The 19,528-nt window shown below is 40.2% G+C and overlaps 2 protein-coding genes across 3 annotated transcripts in view; one reads left to right on the top strand and one right to left on the bottom strand.

The window, feature by feature from the left end:
• The window catches only part of METAP1 (methionyl aminopeptidase 1), a 69,002-nt gene extending 66,490 nt beyond the window's left edge, over window positions 1–2,512 (bottom strand). Inside the window, exon 1 of one of the 2 annotated variants that reach the window (XM_068542477.1) lies at window positions 2,318–2,512. In XM_068542477.1, coding sequence (XP_068398578.1) covers window positions 2,318–2,431 — 114 coding nt within the window. In that variant the 5' untranslated portion in view covers window positions 2,432–2,512. The remainder of the gene's footprint in view (window positions 1–2,317) is intronic. The other variant, XM_068542476.1, reaches the window with a different exon arrangement.
• Window positions 1,997–19,528, top strand: part of EIF4E (eukaryotic translation initiation factor 4E) — a 119,657-nt gene continuing 102,125 nt past the window's right edge. Inside the window, 2 exon segments of the mRNA XM_068542478.1 lie at window positions 1,997–2,152; window positions 2,154–2,238. Coding sequence (XP_068398579.1) covers window positions 1,997–2,152; window positions 2,154–2,238 — 241 coding nt within the window.

Genomic DNA, 19,528 nt, shown 5'->3' with positions numbered 1-19,528 from the left:
AAGAGAATAAAGGTGGACTCAGAAGAGGTGCCCTGACTATGGGGCTAGAATCCTGCAAGCAATGGTAACTCTATTTGTTCTAGGTGGCGGTAAGCATAGTCAGACTGTGCTATGCTAGGGGAGAAATAACTTCTGTACAAAAGGTTTTCTTCCTTTGATTTTTCTTTTTCTTTTTTTTTTGTGGGTGTTTATTTGCAAGGTGGGAAACTACAACAGGGAAATGAACTAAGAGAAACTGGTGAGAAATTTTAAAAACTGACTAAAGGAGGTAGTAACAGAAATGAAGAAAGAGACAGCTTCAAGCACCAGTCAGGATATGTTTGACTACAGGTATAACAATGGGACTAGAAATATACCTGCAGAATCCAACATGAAATACCTACCGTACTGAATAAACCCTGCATGTTTTCACAAATGTTGTGGCATTTTTCCATAAACCCCAATGAGCCAATGTTCTTTCTACTGAATAATACCATGCCTAAGAGAATATCACCCATCCCTGATGAATATGGCTGCATAGTATCTTTTTAAAATCCCAGCAGGTAAGTCTGTGTACATATTAATTCACTTAACATTACCAAATGCCAACTAAATTTAAGCACAACATAAACCACATTAGTCTACTCATGCGGTACACAATTTCCAAAGATAAACTACTGTTTTTTTAAGTCCAGGTCCCACACAGGCCTCAACAAATTATAGAATTTGAAAATTATTTTAAAGAAACAAAAGGACTCAGACCAGTTTTAGCATGTTGAGTAGTCCCAATGCTATTTTTAAAATGAGCAACACTTCTCCATATGCAACTTTTTCCAAATGATACTAACAAGGTCAAGGACCATATCCTATCTGAAAACAACACCTGTACAACACAGCTAGGATCTCTTACAACGGCTTATCTACAAGTGTTGGACCTTAAGGATTTTATTTATACGTTAATTTTACATACATCTTTATGTTTACACATTTTATATTTGAAATATTTATATTATTGCTCTTATATATTTGTTTTCCTTCTATTCGTTTATATTTTTATATGTAACAGTGCTACAGTGTACTGACGGCCTTTAAAAAGAACCTCCTTAGGTTTTACCAAGATTTCACATTCACTGGATAATTTGGGCCTCAGAACAACCTTGTGAAATATGCAAGTAAAAGTATCATCTTCCCCCTCTGTACAGAGGTGCTCAGAAAGATTAAGTAACTTGACTAGTTCAAGATCTCACAGTCAACGGCAAGGGCAGGGCCCTGACCGTGCCTTCAGACTCTTTGTTCATGCTCTCCGCCCCGCGGGACACTACCGATTTAGTACCTGAATATTCACGTGCCTCTCTTCAACAAATCCGGACTGTAACTAAAAGCCATACCAATGCCGCTGGGCCAATGCTCCGAGCGTCTAAACGCAGCCGGAACACTAGTGCTCTTCAGTAAACATAAACACCAGCACACGTTTCAGTCCGGACCCCATTCAGTGCTGGCTTTGCTCCACCGCACAAAACTTGTTAAAATACACTACGGCTTTAAAGCATAACTCTTAATGGAACTGTCTTTTTCACTCAGTGGGAAATTCAGTAAATCAGAGGTGACTCATACTGTTAACTTATGGTTTTGTAAATTAATAATTCTGGATGCCAAAGGAAAGGAATGAATTACACAGCTCCCTCTCCATCCCCAACCCCAAAGTTGCCGAAGTGTCAATGCGCAGCAGTAAAGCCTACTGACAGAGGTGGGTGGGGCTGGAGCTAGTATACCTCCTCTCTGCGACCCCCACCGTCCCGGGTAACTCACTCGTCAAAGGCCAGCGGGTCTCTTCCGACCCCCAGTCCCGTAGGGACCAGAGTGACTACCCGGCCCCGCACCCCTCAGCGACCAAGACCAGAGCCCTGCCGGGAGGTGCAGCTGTGACGACTCGCACAGCTGGGGCTGCCCCCTTCCCCCGGCGTCCCCACCTGTCCCGGGTAGCCCGCACACCTGGCAGCCCCAGCCCGGGCAGAGGATGCGCGGTGAGAACCGGCCCCGCAACGCGGGGCCCCAGCGCGGCCGAGCGACCCAAGGCAAGTCCGCTTCCGCCCCCAGCCCACATGGCCGCGGCCGCCCGCGCCCCTACCCAGCGTGCGCCCCGCGAGGCCGGGGTCCGGTGGGGCCCCAGATCCCCCCGGAGGAGAGAGGGGGCAGCGGCGCTTCAGACTGTGGGGAGGAGGAAGGGCGACCGGCGCGGCCGCGGGGGGAAGAGGAGGAGCGTGTCCCGACCGGCCGCGAGGTCAGGCGGAGAGGGGAGGGGGGGCGGCAGCGGCGCCGCTGGGGAGCGGGAGTCTACCTGCGAGCAGAAGTACGAGCCCTGTATGCCCAGCTTGATGCAGGTGGGACACTGGAGCTTGGCCTCACTGCTGCAACCGTCCGTCTCGCACACACGCGTCTCCACGGCCGCCATGCTGGCTGGCTGATGGAGGAGCACCTCACCGAGGAAGAGGGGGAGGAGGGAAGGAGGAACTGCTGGGCAGAAGGAGGGCAGGGGTGGGGAGAGAGGCCGAGCCGGGGGAGGAGCTCGGCCCGCCAGGCCTGGGCGCGGGAGGAGGAGGAGCGCCGGGCCTGCCCAGACCACGCTGCGCGCCCCGCCCCCGCCCCGCGCGCGCAGCTGGAGCCCCGCCCCCGCCCGAGGCCCCAGCCTTTTCGCGGCCGGCGTGCACGTGGGGGCCGTAAGGGTACCTGGCAGAGCGTTCGGCCCCTCCGCGCTGTCCTGCTTGTAGCCGCGGCCAGCGCGACCTCCCGGCGCCCGGCGTAGAAGGCCCGGTGCGGCCAACTGGGAGAGGCCCTCTCAGTGCCTAGAGAGAGCTCCCCAGTCGTCCCTTACTGACTGGATCCCAGGGTCTTGAACGTCTCCCAGACTTTCGGGCGGTTGGAAAGGGCGCTCCATTCCTCTGTGTTGGTCCACCCGGCAACTCCTCGGAAAAGGAAAGTAATTCCCTTTTTAAAGTTCTGTTTCTCGCGGATAGTGTCTGATGTGAGGCCTGAGGATCACCATTCATTCACAAAAAAAGGAAGCCAGGGAACTGTCAGTGGAGAGGTGGGCTGGGACTTGCGTCTGGCTTCCCTCGTGCCGGATTTTTTTTCACACCACCGACCCTCCATTCACAATGTATAGTGCTACTGATGGTAACACAGCTACGAAATAGTCAATACAAACCGTAGTTTTTTGTATTATCCCAGTTGATAGTTTAAGAGGTAAATAGGGGAAAATTGTGTTGATCATGAAATGTCAGAGTTGAAAGGAGCTTTAGAGTTCATCTAATGAAACCTCTTGCCTAAATCTCTTCAACTACATCCCAGATCTGCCATTTTCTAATTTGTGCTTGAATACCTCCTGTCACCAGGGAAGAGAGAAGAACTAGTATTTTTTTTTCTGATAATTTTTTTTAATAATTTTTATTGAAGTTTAGTTGCTTTACAATGTTTTGTTAGTTTCAACTGTACCGTAAAATGAATCAGTTATACGTATACATATATCCACTCTTTTTTAGATTTCCTTCCCATTTAGGAAGTATTTATTGATCATCAACTTGCTAGCGCAAGTTCGTGTGCCCAGCGCACAGTGAGGGCAAAGAAACCAAAACGTGGGCGTTTGGAGCAGAGAAAGGTTTATTGCAGGGCCACTAAGGAGACAGGTGACTCATTGCTCTAAAAAAAAACCCCAGACTCCTTGAAGGGTTTCAGCAAAGCATTATTTTAAAAGCCAGGTGAGTGTGTGGGGAGGGGGGGGAGGACTTGCAAGGTATGTGATCAGCTCATGCACAGTTCTCGGATTGGCTGAAAGTGCAGGCAACAGGGAGGTGTCACAGGGATTAACATTATCAGTCCTTAGGCTATGGGGAGGCCTGGGGCTATGTGCTCATGGTCATCAAGTAGTTAATACCTTCCTTTCAGTGGGGGATTTTCACATCTGTAAAACAACTCCGGAAATGTGCATGAAATGCTGTTATCTAGGTACTTCAGAGAGGAACTAAAGCAGAGGATATGAGAAAAGGCCTGTCCCGGGAAGGCCCCATAGGGTCCTGCTCCATTACAAACTAAGTGCTGTGAACTTTGTGTTATCGAATCCATATTTTTTTAAAACTTTCCATATTTGATAGATGAGAAAAGCTCTTTTTTTTTTTTTTTTTTTTGGCTGTGTTGGGTCTTCGTTGCTGTGCACAGGCTTTCTCTAGTTGCGGTGAGCGGGCTTCTCATTGTTGTGGCTTCTCTTGTTGCAGAGCACGGGCTCTAGGCGCGTGGGCTTCAGTAGTTGTGGCACGTGGGCTCAATAGTTGTAGCTCGTGGGCTGTAGAGAGCAGGCTCAGTAGTTGTGGCACACGGGTTTAGTTGCTCCGCGGCATGTGGGATCTTCCCGGCCCAGGGCTCGAACCCGTGTCCCCTGCATTGGCAGGCGGATTCTTAACCAGTGCGCCACCAGGGAAGCCCACATATTTTATTTTAAATTGCTTTGTTTTGTTATATAAGCAATAAAATAATGTAATAAAATCAAATAATAAATTTTAAAATGTTATATACACATAAGCAAAAAAGAAATCAAGCACCAAATATATGTATATATGTATATGTATGTGTATATGCTATGTGTATATGCACATATAGTACATATATATAGAATATTTTTAAACAAAAACTGGACCGTACTATGCAGAGTATGTACTTACCTGTTTTGTTCAAGTTGTGAACTTCATTTATTGCCATCAGTTATACTTTTTTCCAGGGAATTCCCTGGTGGTCCAGTGGTTAGGACTCCACACTTCCACTGCAGGGGTCACAGTTTGATCCCTGGTAGGGGAACTAAGACTCCATATGCTGCGCAGTGCAATCAAAAAAATATATATATATATGTACTTTTTGCACATAATTTTAATGCCTGCATAATATTCTATTGTATAATTTACTGAGCCAAATTAAGTAATAATAGACATTTAGGTTATTTTTAATTGTTATGGATTATAAACAAGGCTTCTGTGAGTACCTTTTTAGTTCGAACCTTACATAAATCCTTACTTACTTAGGATATAGTCTTAAAAGTGGAATTGCTGCATCAAAGGATTGTCACTGTTGTTTATTCTTTTTTATATAGTTTGCCAAATTTTTCCTCAGAAAGTGTGTACAAATTTACACTCTGGTCAGAACTGTATTAGAGATCTTATTTCCTGAGACCTTACTAGTGCTAGGTATTATCTATTTTTAATGTTTTTCATTTTGATAAATATGTAAATCTATTTGTTATTAGATTATAGTAAGGCTGAATCATTTTTCTATGATTATAGCACTTCCATTTCTTCTTTTATGTGTTTGCTTTTATTTGTTAAAATTTCTTTTTTGCAGAACAATACTAAAAAAAGAGTCGACACAAATTGACCACAGTACCATCACCTAAACACATCAGTGTTTCATCTGTCCTAGTTACCTTCAATCCTTATTCACTTGCATATTAAATGTTTACATATTTGCAGTCATTGATGGAATATTTTGCTCTGCATTTTCACATAGCACTATGCCATGGATTACTCTTAGATTTAGAGAAACAGTAAGTCCCATTCCTTTTCTATATGATAGCTCTTTATGTATTTGGTGCTATCATGTCTTATGGTTTGTCAGTTCTTACAATATTCCCTTGTATTTTATAGTATGTTTAGATCTCTTTTAATCTTTGTCTATCTACTCTGGAGGAATTCCAGTTTGTTGACCTCTGATGGGTTGTGTCCAGGACTGAGCTAATCAAATAGAGGAACAGGAATTTCTGAAAATTCTAGTTCAAAAGACCCTCAGGGTTCTTCGCAGGCACAGGGAGACTAGAAACTCTCCTGCTCTTGCTGGCCATCTCCTCTGGAGGCTGCTGCTTCCTTGCATCTTTAGGAAAGCAGTGCTTGGGGCAGTTAAGAGCCCAGATGTTGTATTAAGATAAGCACACCTGGGTTGAAACCTCTACCTACATACCCCCTCCCTTAGTCGTGTTTCCATGGGCCACTTGTTTAACCTCATTTTCCATATCAGAAAAATACAGATTAGAGTACCTACCTCATAGAGTTTTGTCATAATTAATTTGGAAAGACTTTGTGAAGTGCTTAAGAGACCGATAAGTTATAGTTATTATCAATACTAGTTAGCCTTGCCATCAGCTCCTCTTTCTTAGGTCCCCTTCACCCCCACAAGACAAGCTATTGAGTGACATAAACTTCTTAAGACCACCTGTATGGCTGGTTTTGGTTTTGGGGTTCTTTTTTTTGAGTTTTTTTGGCTGCATTGGGTCTCTTTGCTGCACGCGGGCTTTCTCTAGTTGTGGTAAGCGGGGGCTACTCTTTGTTGTGGTGCACGGGCTTCTCATTGCGGTGGCTTCTCTTGTTGAGGAGCACGGGCTCTAGGCACACGGCTTCAGTAGTTGTGGCACATGGGCTCAGTAGTTATGGCTCGTGGGCTCTAGAGCACAGGCTCAGTAGTTGTGGCGCACGGACTTAGTTGCTCCGTGGCATGTGGGATCTTCCCGGACCAGGGCTCAAACCCGTTGTCCCCTGCATTGGCAGGTGGATTCTTAAACACTGTGCCACCAGGGAAGTCCCTGGCTGTTCTTAAGATAAGCAATTTTATGCTTTTGTTTAAGCATGAAAAAGTGACAAAACATAGATTTTTATAAAATTATGTCAGACATAGTCCTGTTTTATTCTTCTCTTCCTTCTGAGATTTTTAAGTCAAAATCCCCATTGGACATCGGTTTCTGTTTTAATTACCTTGGGCAAAGTTCAGCAAACCCACTTCCAGGCAGAAGAATGGACTTCAGAGTCTCAGATGAGAATTTGCCATTTCTGAGAGTCCTTTGGCCCTGGAGGCACTTGTTTCCCTGGACTTTTGCACAGAGAAAAGCATTTTTCAGGTAGTGTCTAAGCACATGCCCAAAGCCATCTGCCCAACTTGCTATTCTGCTTCAAGTGTCCACAGACAGTTCACATTCAACATGGTCAAAAATAAACAATTGTCCTCTATTTGGCACTTTTGCCACCCCCTTTAAATCTGCTTTTTCTCCTGAATTTCCTATTTTGTTTCGTGACATCCTTTCTACTGTTATCTCCCCAGTTAAAAATCAGGCTCTCTCAGGAGTTCCCTGGTGGTCTAGTGGTTAGGATTTGGTACTTTCACTGCCATGGCCTGGGTTCAATCCCTGGTTGGGGAACTGAGATCCTGCAAGCCATGCAGTGTGGCCAAAAAAAAAAAATTAGGCTCTCTCTTCTTCCGTATGCCCCTACATCAAATTAATTACTCAATCCTATAGGTTTTATCTTCTAAATATTTGTTTTATGTGTTCTCTCTATACTCTGGCTTTAGTTTTAGTTGAGGCCGTTTTAAGCCTAAGCTTTACAGTAGCCTCTTAACTACCTCTAATTCCATTGAATCTGATCCCTGCCATCAAACTGATTGTTCTAAGAGACAAATCTGATCATGCCTTTCCGCTGCTTAACATCTTTCACTAATATGGGGCCTATGGAGCTGGAGCCAGGGTCAAAGAGGTGATCAGAGCTCGCAGAATTGGGGCCAATGAAACAGTCAGAGCTAAGGGGATCTGTGGGACCACCAAGGCCAAAGCTAAGGAGATAATCAAGGATCAGGGGCTTGGTACATAAAGGGGAAATAAGAAAATAAGTAATTAAATTAAAGATACTGAGAGTCAAATTTTTCACTAAGGAGGGAGTTTAAAATATGGAAAGGCTGAAGGCTAGAATGAATCATGTAGTGTTGTATTGGAATTAGAAGTATCAGTGTGAACTCAAATTTTGATAGATAATATAGACGTGTGTGTGTGTGTATGTGTAAGTAACGCTTTGCCCACTGAGAGGGCCTAATGGCAATGAGCGCATCAGATTTCCAGATCTTGGTTTCTAAATACCATTGCCCACTAAAAGTAATCAGAGCTCCTTGGAGAACTGGCTCATTCCAAGAGCAGGGGAAGTACAAGATAAGTCTGTAAAGTCTCGTTGTACCAGAACATAAAGTAAAGCTCAAAAATAATGGAGACCCGTGCGACTAAGACCCGATGCAGCCAAAAATATAAATAAACAATTTTTTTTAATAAATAAAAATAAATAAATGATGGAAAGTATAAAAAGTAGCCAATTTGAAGGAGCTCCCACTGGCCAAACTGAAGACAATCTGAACATCAGAATAAATAATGATAGTATCAGATTATAACCCATTTAAAAAATGGTCGTCCATGAGCCCATACTGATAAAAACACATAAATAGACACACAAATGAGGGGCAAAAGTAAGCACTTCTTTATAATAGAATGTCAGATAATAAGTGTGGAAGAAATGAAATCATTAGAAAATCACCGTTCGGCAACCATTATAGTAATACTTTTTTAGGCAGGAGCCATCAGTGGGTGCTAAAACGATTGGGGGAGAATTTGTCAAGGAACAGGATATTTACATAGCCTCAGTGTAACTCCCTACAAAATATTTATCATTTAAAAAGGCAAAATGGTAACTTCACAGCTGAGAAACTTTGCAGGTGCTTGCTTTTTTTAAAAATTTATTTATTTATTTATGGCTGTGTTGGGTCTCCGTTTCTGTGCGAGGGCTTTCTCTAGTTGCGGCAAGCGGGGGCCACTCTTCATCGCGGTGCGTGGGCCTCTCACTATCGCGGCCTCTCTTGTTGCTGGAGCACGGGCTCCAGACGCGCAGGCTCAGTAATTGTGGCTCACGGGCCCAGTTGCTCCGCGGCATGTGGGATCCTCCCAGACCAGGGCTCGAACCCGCGTCCCCTGCATTGGCAGGCGGATGCTCAACCACTGCACCACCAGGGAAGTCCGGTGTTTTCTTAACTATGTTATCAAAGTTAAAATCACCAGGAAGAGGACAAATCAACTTTGTGCACCTCCTAATATGAAACACTGAGAACATGGTATATCGTTTGTGGTGTTCTTGCCAGAAATGCGTAATTGATTCTAATCATGAGGAAACATAAGACAAACCCAAACAGAAGACAAGCAACCTGTATAATTGACCTGTACTCTTCAAAATGCCAATGACCCAACAGGGAAAGATTTGAGGAACTATTCCAGATCAAAAGAGACTAAAGAGACATAACAATTAAATGTAACACTTGAAACTGGGTTGGATCTTGGACCAAAAGAAAAAAAAATGTTTTTGCTGTAAAGGGAATGGGTTATATTTGATCCCTATTTGATCTCTTGGTGAAATTATAATTCTATTTCTTCAAGATCCAGCTCAGATATCACTTTCCCCATTAAATTTTTGCTGACCTCCACAGCTCTAGTTAATCAGTGGCTTCCACTGTGCTACCTCTAAACCAGGTACAAGTTGCTATTGTTGCCATTAAGGATAATTTTAAGTAACATTTATTAAGAATTTACTATATGCTACGCATATGATCATATGTATAAGTAAGTATAGATACTAATGGGTTTACTTTTAATCCACATAAGGACCCTATGAGGGAGGTACTAGTACTAATCCCATTTTTATCCCTCTAGCCCAAGTTCACATAACCAGTAGGTGGCTGAGCCTGGACTTGAGTTCAAGTCTGTCTGACTACAAATCGCATGCTCTTAACCACTGTGCTCATTACCTTTAATCTTTCACCTGTCTCTCCTACTAGACTGTAACTTTCTGTGACAAGAGGGTTTATATCTTATTTTTCTCTCTATTCCCAGCCATTAACCCTATCACAATTCTTGACATATAAGTGCTCAGTAAATGTTTTGCCTTCTTAAGTTTTTTGCAAATATGAATTATGTCAAATGTTCAAAAAAGAAGGAAGATATATGTACGTGTTGATTGAAAGAGAGAGAGAGCTGGGGGTGATGGGGAGAATACCTGTTCTATCAGAACGCAGAAAGAAGCAGAAGACACTCTCAAGCTGGGTAATTTGAGAAGAGTGAAGAATTTAATAAAGGAACTAGGGACTTCCCTGGTGGCCCAGTGGTTAAGACTCCGAGCTTCCACTGCAGGAGGCGCAGGTTCAATCCCTGGTCAGGGAAGTTTCACAAGCCGCAAGGCACTGCCCAAAAAAGAGACAGACTGTATACTAAGGCATGGACAGTGTCTTGGAAAACCAAAAGAAATAGTACAATAACTGAGAGTTAACAATGAGGCAATATTTACATTTCTTGGTCTGAAGGAATAAGGGGAATGGACAGTAAGTTGCAACTGCCCTAGAAAATCAAAGCCACAAGTTTCCGTATTCAGATTCAGTGGAAAATGGATCAACTATATTTCCTCTTTCTGGAGTAGCATTTTTATTGATGGATGCTAAAGAATGCTTTGTGCCTGCTGAAGAAATATTTCTGGCCAAAAGTGAGAAGTTTATTAACATTCAGCAAAATAGTTTTTTGGTTCTGTCTGCTACCCTACATGGAGCCCGAGGAATGGAAACTGATGTTCAGGATTCAGTGGAGACTCCTGGGTAGTAACTTATTGGATACTTCCAGTACACCACACAATAAATGCAAATAAATGCAAAACCGGGAGTCAGCTGATAGGAGAGGGCCTCCTAGCAGGAGCTGTGACTTTTGGTTAAGAGACCTAGCCAACCCAAAGCCACCCCAAAATCAGGAATCTGGGACCTCATTCTCTTCCTCCCTTTAATCCTCTAAAAGCTACAAGGATAAGGCGCCCATTGATCTACAGTGAACCATACAAGTCAGCCTCAAAGGTCAGAGGGCCAGATTGAGAAGGGTGGAAAATGGATCCAGAGGGGCAAATGGAAGATCACCCAGAATAATGTTGTACCTACCACCTCGCTTTAGAAATGGAATACGGCCAATACAGTTGAAGTCCTCAGTGTACCCCTCTCCAGTCACATCCCTCTACTTCCTCTCCTACAGTGCTGCCATAAAGATTCTTAGACTTCTGCATAATATGTTATTTTTTTAAATAAAATTGAATAAAAGAATTTTCTGAAAAGGACTAACACTTTCCTTGCTCTGTCATATTTTTATACTTGAGAAGCATCATGGTATTATCAATGGGCTGGGAGTCAGAAAACTCTGATCCATGTGTCTAGTTCCAAACCCTTTGTCTCGTGCAAAGCAATTAAAATCTTTCAGCTTTTGTTTCCTCATCTGTAGAACATTGTTATGAAAATCAAATGAATTGGTGCCTATGAAATCATTTTATAAACTGGAAAGCACCAATGAAAGTAAACGATCACTGTATGTCTGTCCCCCTTCTATATATAACATATCCTGTAAGAGCAAGAACCTTGTCTCTCTTGTTTGTTTGCTACTGTGTCCCTAGTACCCAGAATGGGGGCTGGCACAGTATAGGCATTGTATTAGTATTAATCAGGGAAGGCTAACTGCTGTAACAGACAATCCCAAAACACTCAGTGGCTTAAGAAAATCAGAATTTATATTTCCCTATGTCAGCATCAGTTGTAGGTCAGTCAGGGAAGCCTTGCTCTCTCAGTCAATCAGAGATTCCGGATAAATCATTTATCTCTACCACATCCTAGGTCCTTGAAATCCTTACCCAAGGATAGGCTGGCACAGGAGCTTTCCTGTGCATGAGATTTAACAGGCCACTGCTGGGAGTGGTGTAGTTCACTTTAGCCCATCCCATTGGCCAGAAGTCAGTCACTGGCCACATCCAAGGGATGCTAAAAAGCAGTTTACCTGTAGCTTCAAAGTAAGAGAAAATGAGCTTGATCAGCATCTAGCCAGTCATTGCTATGACTTTCACTAAATATCTGTAGAATAAATACATGAAAAATTAATGAAATATATACAAATGAATGCAGCCTAAGATCCACTTTTGTTTTTTAACTTCTCAGTAATGGCTTAATTTTTTTTAATTGAAGTATAGTTGATTAACAATGTTGTTAGTTCAGGTGTACAGCAAAGTGATTCATATATATATGCGTGTGTGTATGTGTATATATATATATATATATATATATATATATATATATATATATACACACACACACATATATACACATATATATATTCTTTTTTCAGATTCTTTTCCATTATAGGTTATTACAAGGTATTGAATATAGTTCCCTGTGCTATACAGTAGGTCCTTGTTTTTTATCTATTTTATGTATAGTAGTGTATATCTGTTAATCCCAAACTCCTAATTTATCCCTCCCCCAACCCCTTTCCCCTTTGGTAACCATAAATTTGTTTTCTATGTCTGTGAGTCTGTTTGTGTTTTGTAAATAAGTTCACTTGTATCATTTTTTTAGATTCCACATATGTGATATCATATGTTTGTCTTTCTCTGTCTGACTTACTTCACCTAGGATGATAATCTCTAGGTCCATCCATGTTGCAGCAAATGGCATTATTTCATTCTTTTATGGTTGAGTAGTATTCCATTGTATATATCTTCTTTATCCATTCACCTGTCGGTGGACGTTTAGGTTGCTTCTGTGTCTTGGCAATTGTAAATAGTGCTGCTATTGAACATTGGGGTGCTTGTATCTTTTCAAATTAGAGTTTTCATCTTTTTTGGATCTATGCCCAGGAGTGGGATTGCTGGATCATATGGTAGTTCTATTTTTAGTTTTTCAAGAAACCTCCATACTGTTCTCCATAGTGGCTGCACCAATTTACATCCCCAACAACAATGTAGCAGGGTTCCCTTCTCTCCACACCCTCTCCAGCATTTGTTATTTGTAGACTTTTTATGATGGCCATTCTGACAGGTGTGAGGTGAAATGTCATTGTAGTTTTGATTTGCATTTCCCTGATGATTAGAGATGTTGAGCATCTTTTCATGTGCCTGTTGCCCATCTCAATTTCCTCTTTGGAAAAATATCTATTTGGGTCTGCTGTCCATTTTCTGATTGGGTTGTTTGGTTTTGTTTGTTTGTTTGTTTGTTTTAATACTGAGCTCTATGAGCTGTTTGTATATTTTGGAAATTACACCCTTTTTGGTCGCATTGTTGGCAAATAATTTCTCCCAGTCCCTAAGTTGTCTTTTTGTTTTGTTTATGGTTTCCTTTGCTGTGCAAAAGCTTTTAAGTTTAATTAGGTCCCATTTGTTTATTTTTGCTTTTACTTCCATTATTCTAGGAGATGGATCTAAAAAAAAATTGCTTCTATTTATATCAAAGAGTGTTCTGCCTATGTTTTCCTCTGGAGTTTTATAGTATACAGTCTTACATTTAGGTCTTTAATCCATTTTGAGCTTATTTCTGTATATAGTGTTAGAAAATGTTCTAATTTCATTCTTTTACATGTAGCTGTCCAGTTTTCCCAGCACCACCTTTTTTTTTTTGCCGTACAGCATGTGGGATCTTAGTTCCCCAACAAGGGATCAAACCCGTGCCCCATGCAGTGGAAGCGCAGATTCTTAACCACTGGACCACCAGGGCAGTCACCAGTACCACTTATTGAAGAGACTGTCTTTTCTCCACTGTGTATTCTTGCCTAATTTTTGTAGATTGACCATAAGTGTGTGGGTTTTTTTCTGGGCTTTGATCTGTGTGTTCATAGATCTGTTCCATTGATCTATGTGTCTGTTTTTGTGCCAGTACCATGCTGTTTTGATTACTGTAGCTTTGCTAGTTAATTTTTCTAATGCATAGTATGATAAATTTTTTTTTTAGTTATAGGCAGAGCCAGTGCTTGACCTACAGGTATTGCGAAAATTGCCTGGCCTATTTTGAGGAGACAGCTTGACCTTTATTAAAATGCTTTAATTTTAACATGTACACATTTTAATTCTACCAGAAAGTGGTTTCTACAATTAATATTAACATTGTACACACTTGTGTGTGTTTTTATGTGTATATGTACACAGAGTAGCAAAATAACAGAAGGGCAAGGTTACACAATTTCACATTTCAGCCATGAACCACATAAAGCATGTGCCTGTGTGCTTCTATACAATATGTATGTGTTCATCAGATGATATTGTAAATTATATCTCCAATAATAATTTTTACTCATGAAATGAAATAGAATTAGCATGTTTTGCTAAAAACCTCTCTAAAAGTTAGTATATTCTTTACTGTGTTGCTGTAGATAGCTTTTCTGCAATATTCTTTTTCAATTTATAAATAACCAGATTATAACAGGCTGTTTACAATTCTAAGCAATGACATCTTTTCCTTCTTATTAAATTGTAAAGCACCCAATGCATTTTAATAGATGCTTCGATTAAATTATGAGTATGAATAACAAAATTTCTATTGGTCCTGATTTGCAACCAATCAGGATGGGGGAAAAATTCCCACACCTACCTTGTACATAAATACAGAGGCTCTTAAAATATTTAAAATGAGACATTTGTATTTAAAACTGTATTTTAAATAGACACAAATATTACTTGATAAATATTTGTTAGTACTTTTAAGAGAGTGTTTTTCTCACTTTATCGATAAACATCTACTAGAGATAAACTAGAAAATATAACAAAAATATTTCTTTTATAAACCCAGTTTTAAAACTACCAACAAGTAGCTTACTGAGAAATGTGTTAATATCAAGAGGAGGAAATTTAGAAAATTTTATTGACAGACTTAAATAAATATAAAGACAATATTTATATATAGGAAGACAAACTTGTTTTTAATTGACGTATAGTTGATTTACAATTTGTGTTAGTTTCAAGTGTACAAACTTTTTTTTAAAATGTCAGTTTATCCCAAGTTACTATATAAGTTAGTTAACATTACAGTTAAAATCAGTGAGATGTTATTACTGTTTTCTTAATTGTTGAAATGATTTTTAATTTTATTTATTTTTTTAAAACAGTCAAGGATAGGCACAAGATTATGGAAGAGAAATAATAAATTAAAAGGGAAGCCTAATTTTACCATATATAAAACAACATATGGTACCAGTATAATAATATAGTCCCATGGGACAAAATAGTCTAGAAAGCAGAATGATAGAGTCCAAAAAATAAGAATAACTGAGTTCAAATTCTGATTAATCCCCTTTCTAGTTAGTTTCTCCTTGCCTGCCTTCTACATAAGAGAATTTATTCACATATGATATATGATGAAAGTATTACAAATCAATATAAAGGGGAAGAATGTTTGACTAAATAATCTAAGGAAAATTAGGTGGCAATTTGGAAAAAAAAAATTTTAATGATAAATGAAGAACAAAAGCAAAGGGCTTCCCTGGTGGCACAGTGGTTAAGAATCCGCCTGCCAATGCAGGGGACGCGGGTTCGAGCCATGGTCCAGGAAGATCCCACATGCCGTGGAGCAACTAAGCCCGTGAGCCACAACTACTGAGCCTGTGCTCTAGAGCCCACGAGCCACAGCTACTGAGCCCACGTGCCACAACTACTGAAGCCCACACACCTAGAGCCTGTGCTCCACAGCAAGAGAAGCCACCACAATGAGAAGTCCGCGCACCACAGCAAAGAGTAGCCCCCACTCGCCACAACTAGAGAAAAGCCCGCACGCAGCAACGAAGAACTAACACAGCCAAAAATAAAATTATAAAATAATAATAATAATAATAAAATAAATTAAAGAACAAAAGTAAAAAATTAAAGGTAATAAAATTAGCCAAAGAATAACTGAAAGAAACAAAATTGGATATTTAGAAAACCTCTGAAAGATTTTCTAAGTCTGTGTTTAGAAATTATTTAAAAAAGAAGACTAAGTCCAAATTCAACTTTATCATGTACTTATTGAGCACCTACCGTATCCTAAGCATTATTATAGAATCTCAGGCTGGATCAGTAAACAACAGACAACACAGAGTTTGTATTCTTGAAGATTCCAGAAAGAATCAAATAAATATCAAGGATAGATAACTTCTTTCAAGAAAAATAAAGAACTGTGTGGTTACTGGCTTATAGACAGATGTTTAAATCAGTGGAATAGAATTGAGAGTCCAGAAAAAAACCCATACATTTATCTTCCAAAAAGTTGGAAACCACACAAATGTCCACCTACTGCTGAATGAATTTTTTAATGTGTTGTATCTATATAGTGGGATAGTATTCAGCCATAAAAAGAATGAAGTACATGCTACAACATGGGTAGCTCAAAAGCATTAAGCTAAGTGAAAGAAGCCAAACACAAAAAGCCACATATTGTATGATTTCATTTATATGAAATGTCCAGAATAGGCAAAACCATAGAGACAGAAATTAAGTTAGTGGTTTCCAGGGGACAGGGACAAGAGAGAATGGGAAGTGACTGAGGGTTTATTTTCAGGTGATGAAAATGTTCTGGAATTAGTGGTGATAGTCTTATCGTTGTTCTTTTGCAAGTGATTTTTTTTCCCTGTGAATGCTTTTAAGGTTTCCCTCTTTGTCTTTGGTGTTCATTAGCTTTGCTATGATGTGCCAGACGTGATTTTCTTTGTATTTGCTAGAGTCTAGAGTTTATTGACTGTACGGCTTGATATCTCTTGTCGGATTTTGAAAATTCTTAGTCAGTATCCCTCATTACACATATGTTAAAAGTAAATTTCAGTTGTGCATATATTCAGTTTCTTTATCAGTGTCCCATATGATTCTTACGCTCTTTTTAATATTTTCTATTCTTCCTCTTCTCCAACTTTCTTTCTGAATACAAGCCAACCCTTGTGCTAGGAACCCAAAATGTTATTATTTGGTGTTTTTTTCTCCTGATCTTAAATCATTCAAGAAAATTGTCCTCCTATCTCCTGCCAAAGAGGTGTTTATATCTGACTGCCTCAACACCCAGGAAAGAGTCTTCATATTTTCAATTTTTTTTAACATCTTTACTGGAGTATAATTGCTTTACAATGTTGTGTTACTTTCTACTGTATATGCATATTTTCACTTTTTTCTCCCAGTCAGCACCTGGAGGAACAGCTTCCTCTTGTGCAAATCTCATGTTTTCATTCCCATTTTCTTTGATCTTGTGGGTTTTGATATATATTTTATTCTTTTACTGCCTCTTTAATGAAACTTTGAGTAGAAGAAAAAATAAGTGGTCACTGCCATGTTTAACAGGAAGTCATATGTACAGTACTATTCAGTGCTGGCAAGAGTGTCATAAAACAAAGCATTCTAATAGATTTCTAATGTCCTTTATAAAAAAGGTCTTTAAATCTGATCTCTCTTCTGAGAAGAAAACCTAAATAAATCACCTAAAATTCAAAATTAAGGATATTTTCTATGCAGAAGGATATTCACAGTAGCATACTTAATGAAAGTTAACATTTAGATTAACCTAAATATCTAATGATCTGGTACTAGATAAATAAATCATGGAGTCTACATTTAATAGAAAATTGTACAGCCCTTTACAATTGTTTGTAAAGATACGTGTTAACATAGATAAATGCTATTACATTATGTTAACTGAAAAGGACAGAATTTTTTAAAAATTTACAAAAACAAACACAACTCAAAACAGAAGCATAGGCACTTCCCTGGTAGCACAGTAGTTAAGAATCCACCTACCAATGCAGGGGACATGGGTTCGAACCCTGGGCTGGGAAGATCCCACATGCCACAGAGCAACTAAGCCCGTGCACCACAACTACTGAGCCTGCACTCTAGAGCCCGTGAGCCACAACTGCTGAAGCCCGTGTGCCACAACTGCTGAAGCCTGTGCGCTTAGAGCCCGTGCTCTACAACAAGAGAAGCCACCTCAATGACAAGCCTACACACCACAATGAAGAGTAGCCCCCTCTCACCGCAACTAGAGAAAGCCCGCACACAGCAATGAACACCCAACGCAGCCAATAATAAATAAATAAATTTATTTTTTAAAAAAAAACAGAAACATAAAAAAAACTATAGAAGAAACAGAGGGCAGAAAGCAGAAGCAAGAAGAACTACAATTCTGGGCTTCCCTGGTGGCGCAACAGTTAAGAATCTGCCTGCCAATGCAGGGGACACGGGTTCAAGCCCTGGTCTGGGAAGATCCCATATGCCGCAGAGCAACTAAGCCCATGTGCCACAACTACTGAGCCTGCTTTCTAGAGCCCACGAGTCACAACTACTGAAGCCCTCATGCCACAACTACTGAAGCTCGTGAGCCTAGAGCCCATGCTCTGCAACAAGAGAAGCCACCACAATGAGAAGCCCATGCACCGCAACGAAGAGTAACGCCCGCTCACTGCAACTAGAGAGAGCCCGCACTCAGCAACGAAGACCCAAAGCAGCCAAAAATAAATAAATAAATAAATAAATAAATAAATAAATTTTTTAAAAAAAGAACTGCAATTCTGCAGCCTGTAGAAGGAAAACCACATTCACAGAAAGATAGACAAAATGAAAAGGCAGAAGACTTTGTACCAGATGAAGGAACAAGATAAAACCCCAGAAGAACAACTAAATGAACTGGAGATAGGCAACCTTCCAGAAAAAGAATTCAGAATAATGATAGTGAAGATGATCCAGGACCTTGGAAAAAGAATGGGGGCAAAGATTAAGAAGATGCAAAAAATATTTAACAAAGACCCAGAAGAATTAAAGAACAAACACCTAGAAGAATTAAAGAACAAAAAAACAGAGATGAACAATACAATAACTGAAATGAAAACTACACTAGAAGGAATCAATAGCAGAATAACTGAGGCAGAAGAACAGATAAGTGACTTGGAAGACAGAATGGTGGAATTCACTGCCACGGAACAGAATAAAGAAAAAAGAATGAAAAGAAATGAAGACAGCCTAAGACACCTCTGGGACAACATTAAATGCAGCAACATTTGCATTATAGGTGTCCCAGAAGGAGAAGAGAGAGAGAAAGGACCTGAGAAAATATTTGCAGAGATTATCATCGAAAACTTCCTAACATGGGAAAGGAAATAGCCACCCAAGTCCAGGAAGTGTAGACAGTCGCAGGCAGAATAAACCCAAGGAGAAACACACCGAGACACATAGTAATCAAATTGACAAACATTGAAAACAAAGAAAAAATATTGAAAGCAACAAGGGAAAAATGACAAATAACATACAAGGGAATGCCCATAAGGTTAACAGCTGATTTCTCAACAGAAACTCTACAAGACAGAAGGGAGTGGCATGATATACTTAAAGTGATGAAAGGGAAGAACCTACAACCAAGATTACTCTATCCTGCAAGGAACTCATTCAGATTCAATGGAGAAATCAAAAATTTTATAGACAAGCAAAAGCTAAGAGAATTCAGCACCACCAAACCAGCTCTACAACAAATGCTAAAGGAACTTCTCTAAGTGGGAAACACAAGATAAGAAAAGGACCTACAAAAACAAACCCAAAACAATTAAGAAAATGGTAATAGGAACATATATGTCGATACTAACCTTGAATGTAAATGGATTAAGTGCCCCAACCAAAAGACACAGACTAGCCGAATGGATACAAAAACAAGACCCATATATATGCTGTCTACAAGAGACCCACTTCAGACCTAGGGACACATACAGACTGAAAGTGAGGGGGTGGAAAAAGATATTCCATGCAAATCGAAATCAAAAGAAAGCTTGGAGTAGCAATACTCATATCAGATAAAATAGACTTTAAAATAAAGAATGTTACAAGAGACAAGGAAGGACACTACATAATGATCAAGGGATCAATCCAAGAAGAAGATA

This window comes from Eschrichtius robustus, chromosome 4, assembly GCF_028021215.1.
Source record: "Eschrichtius robustus isolate mEscRob2 chromosome 4, mEscRob2.pri, whole genome shotgun sequence".
Classification (NCBI taxonomy): Eukaryota; Metazoa; Chordata; class Mammalia; order Artiodactyla; family Eschrichtiidae; genus Eschrichtius; species Eschrichtius robustus.
The sequence above is the reverse complement of the archived record's forward strand: the minus strand, read 5'-3'. Positions and strand labels throughout refer to the sequence as shown.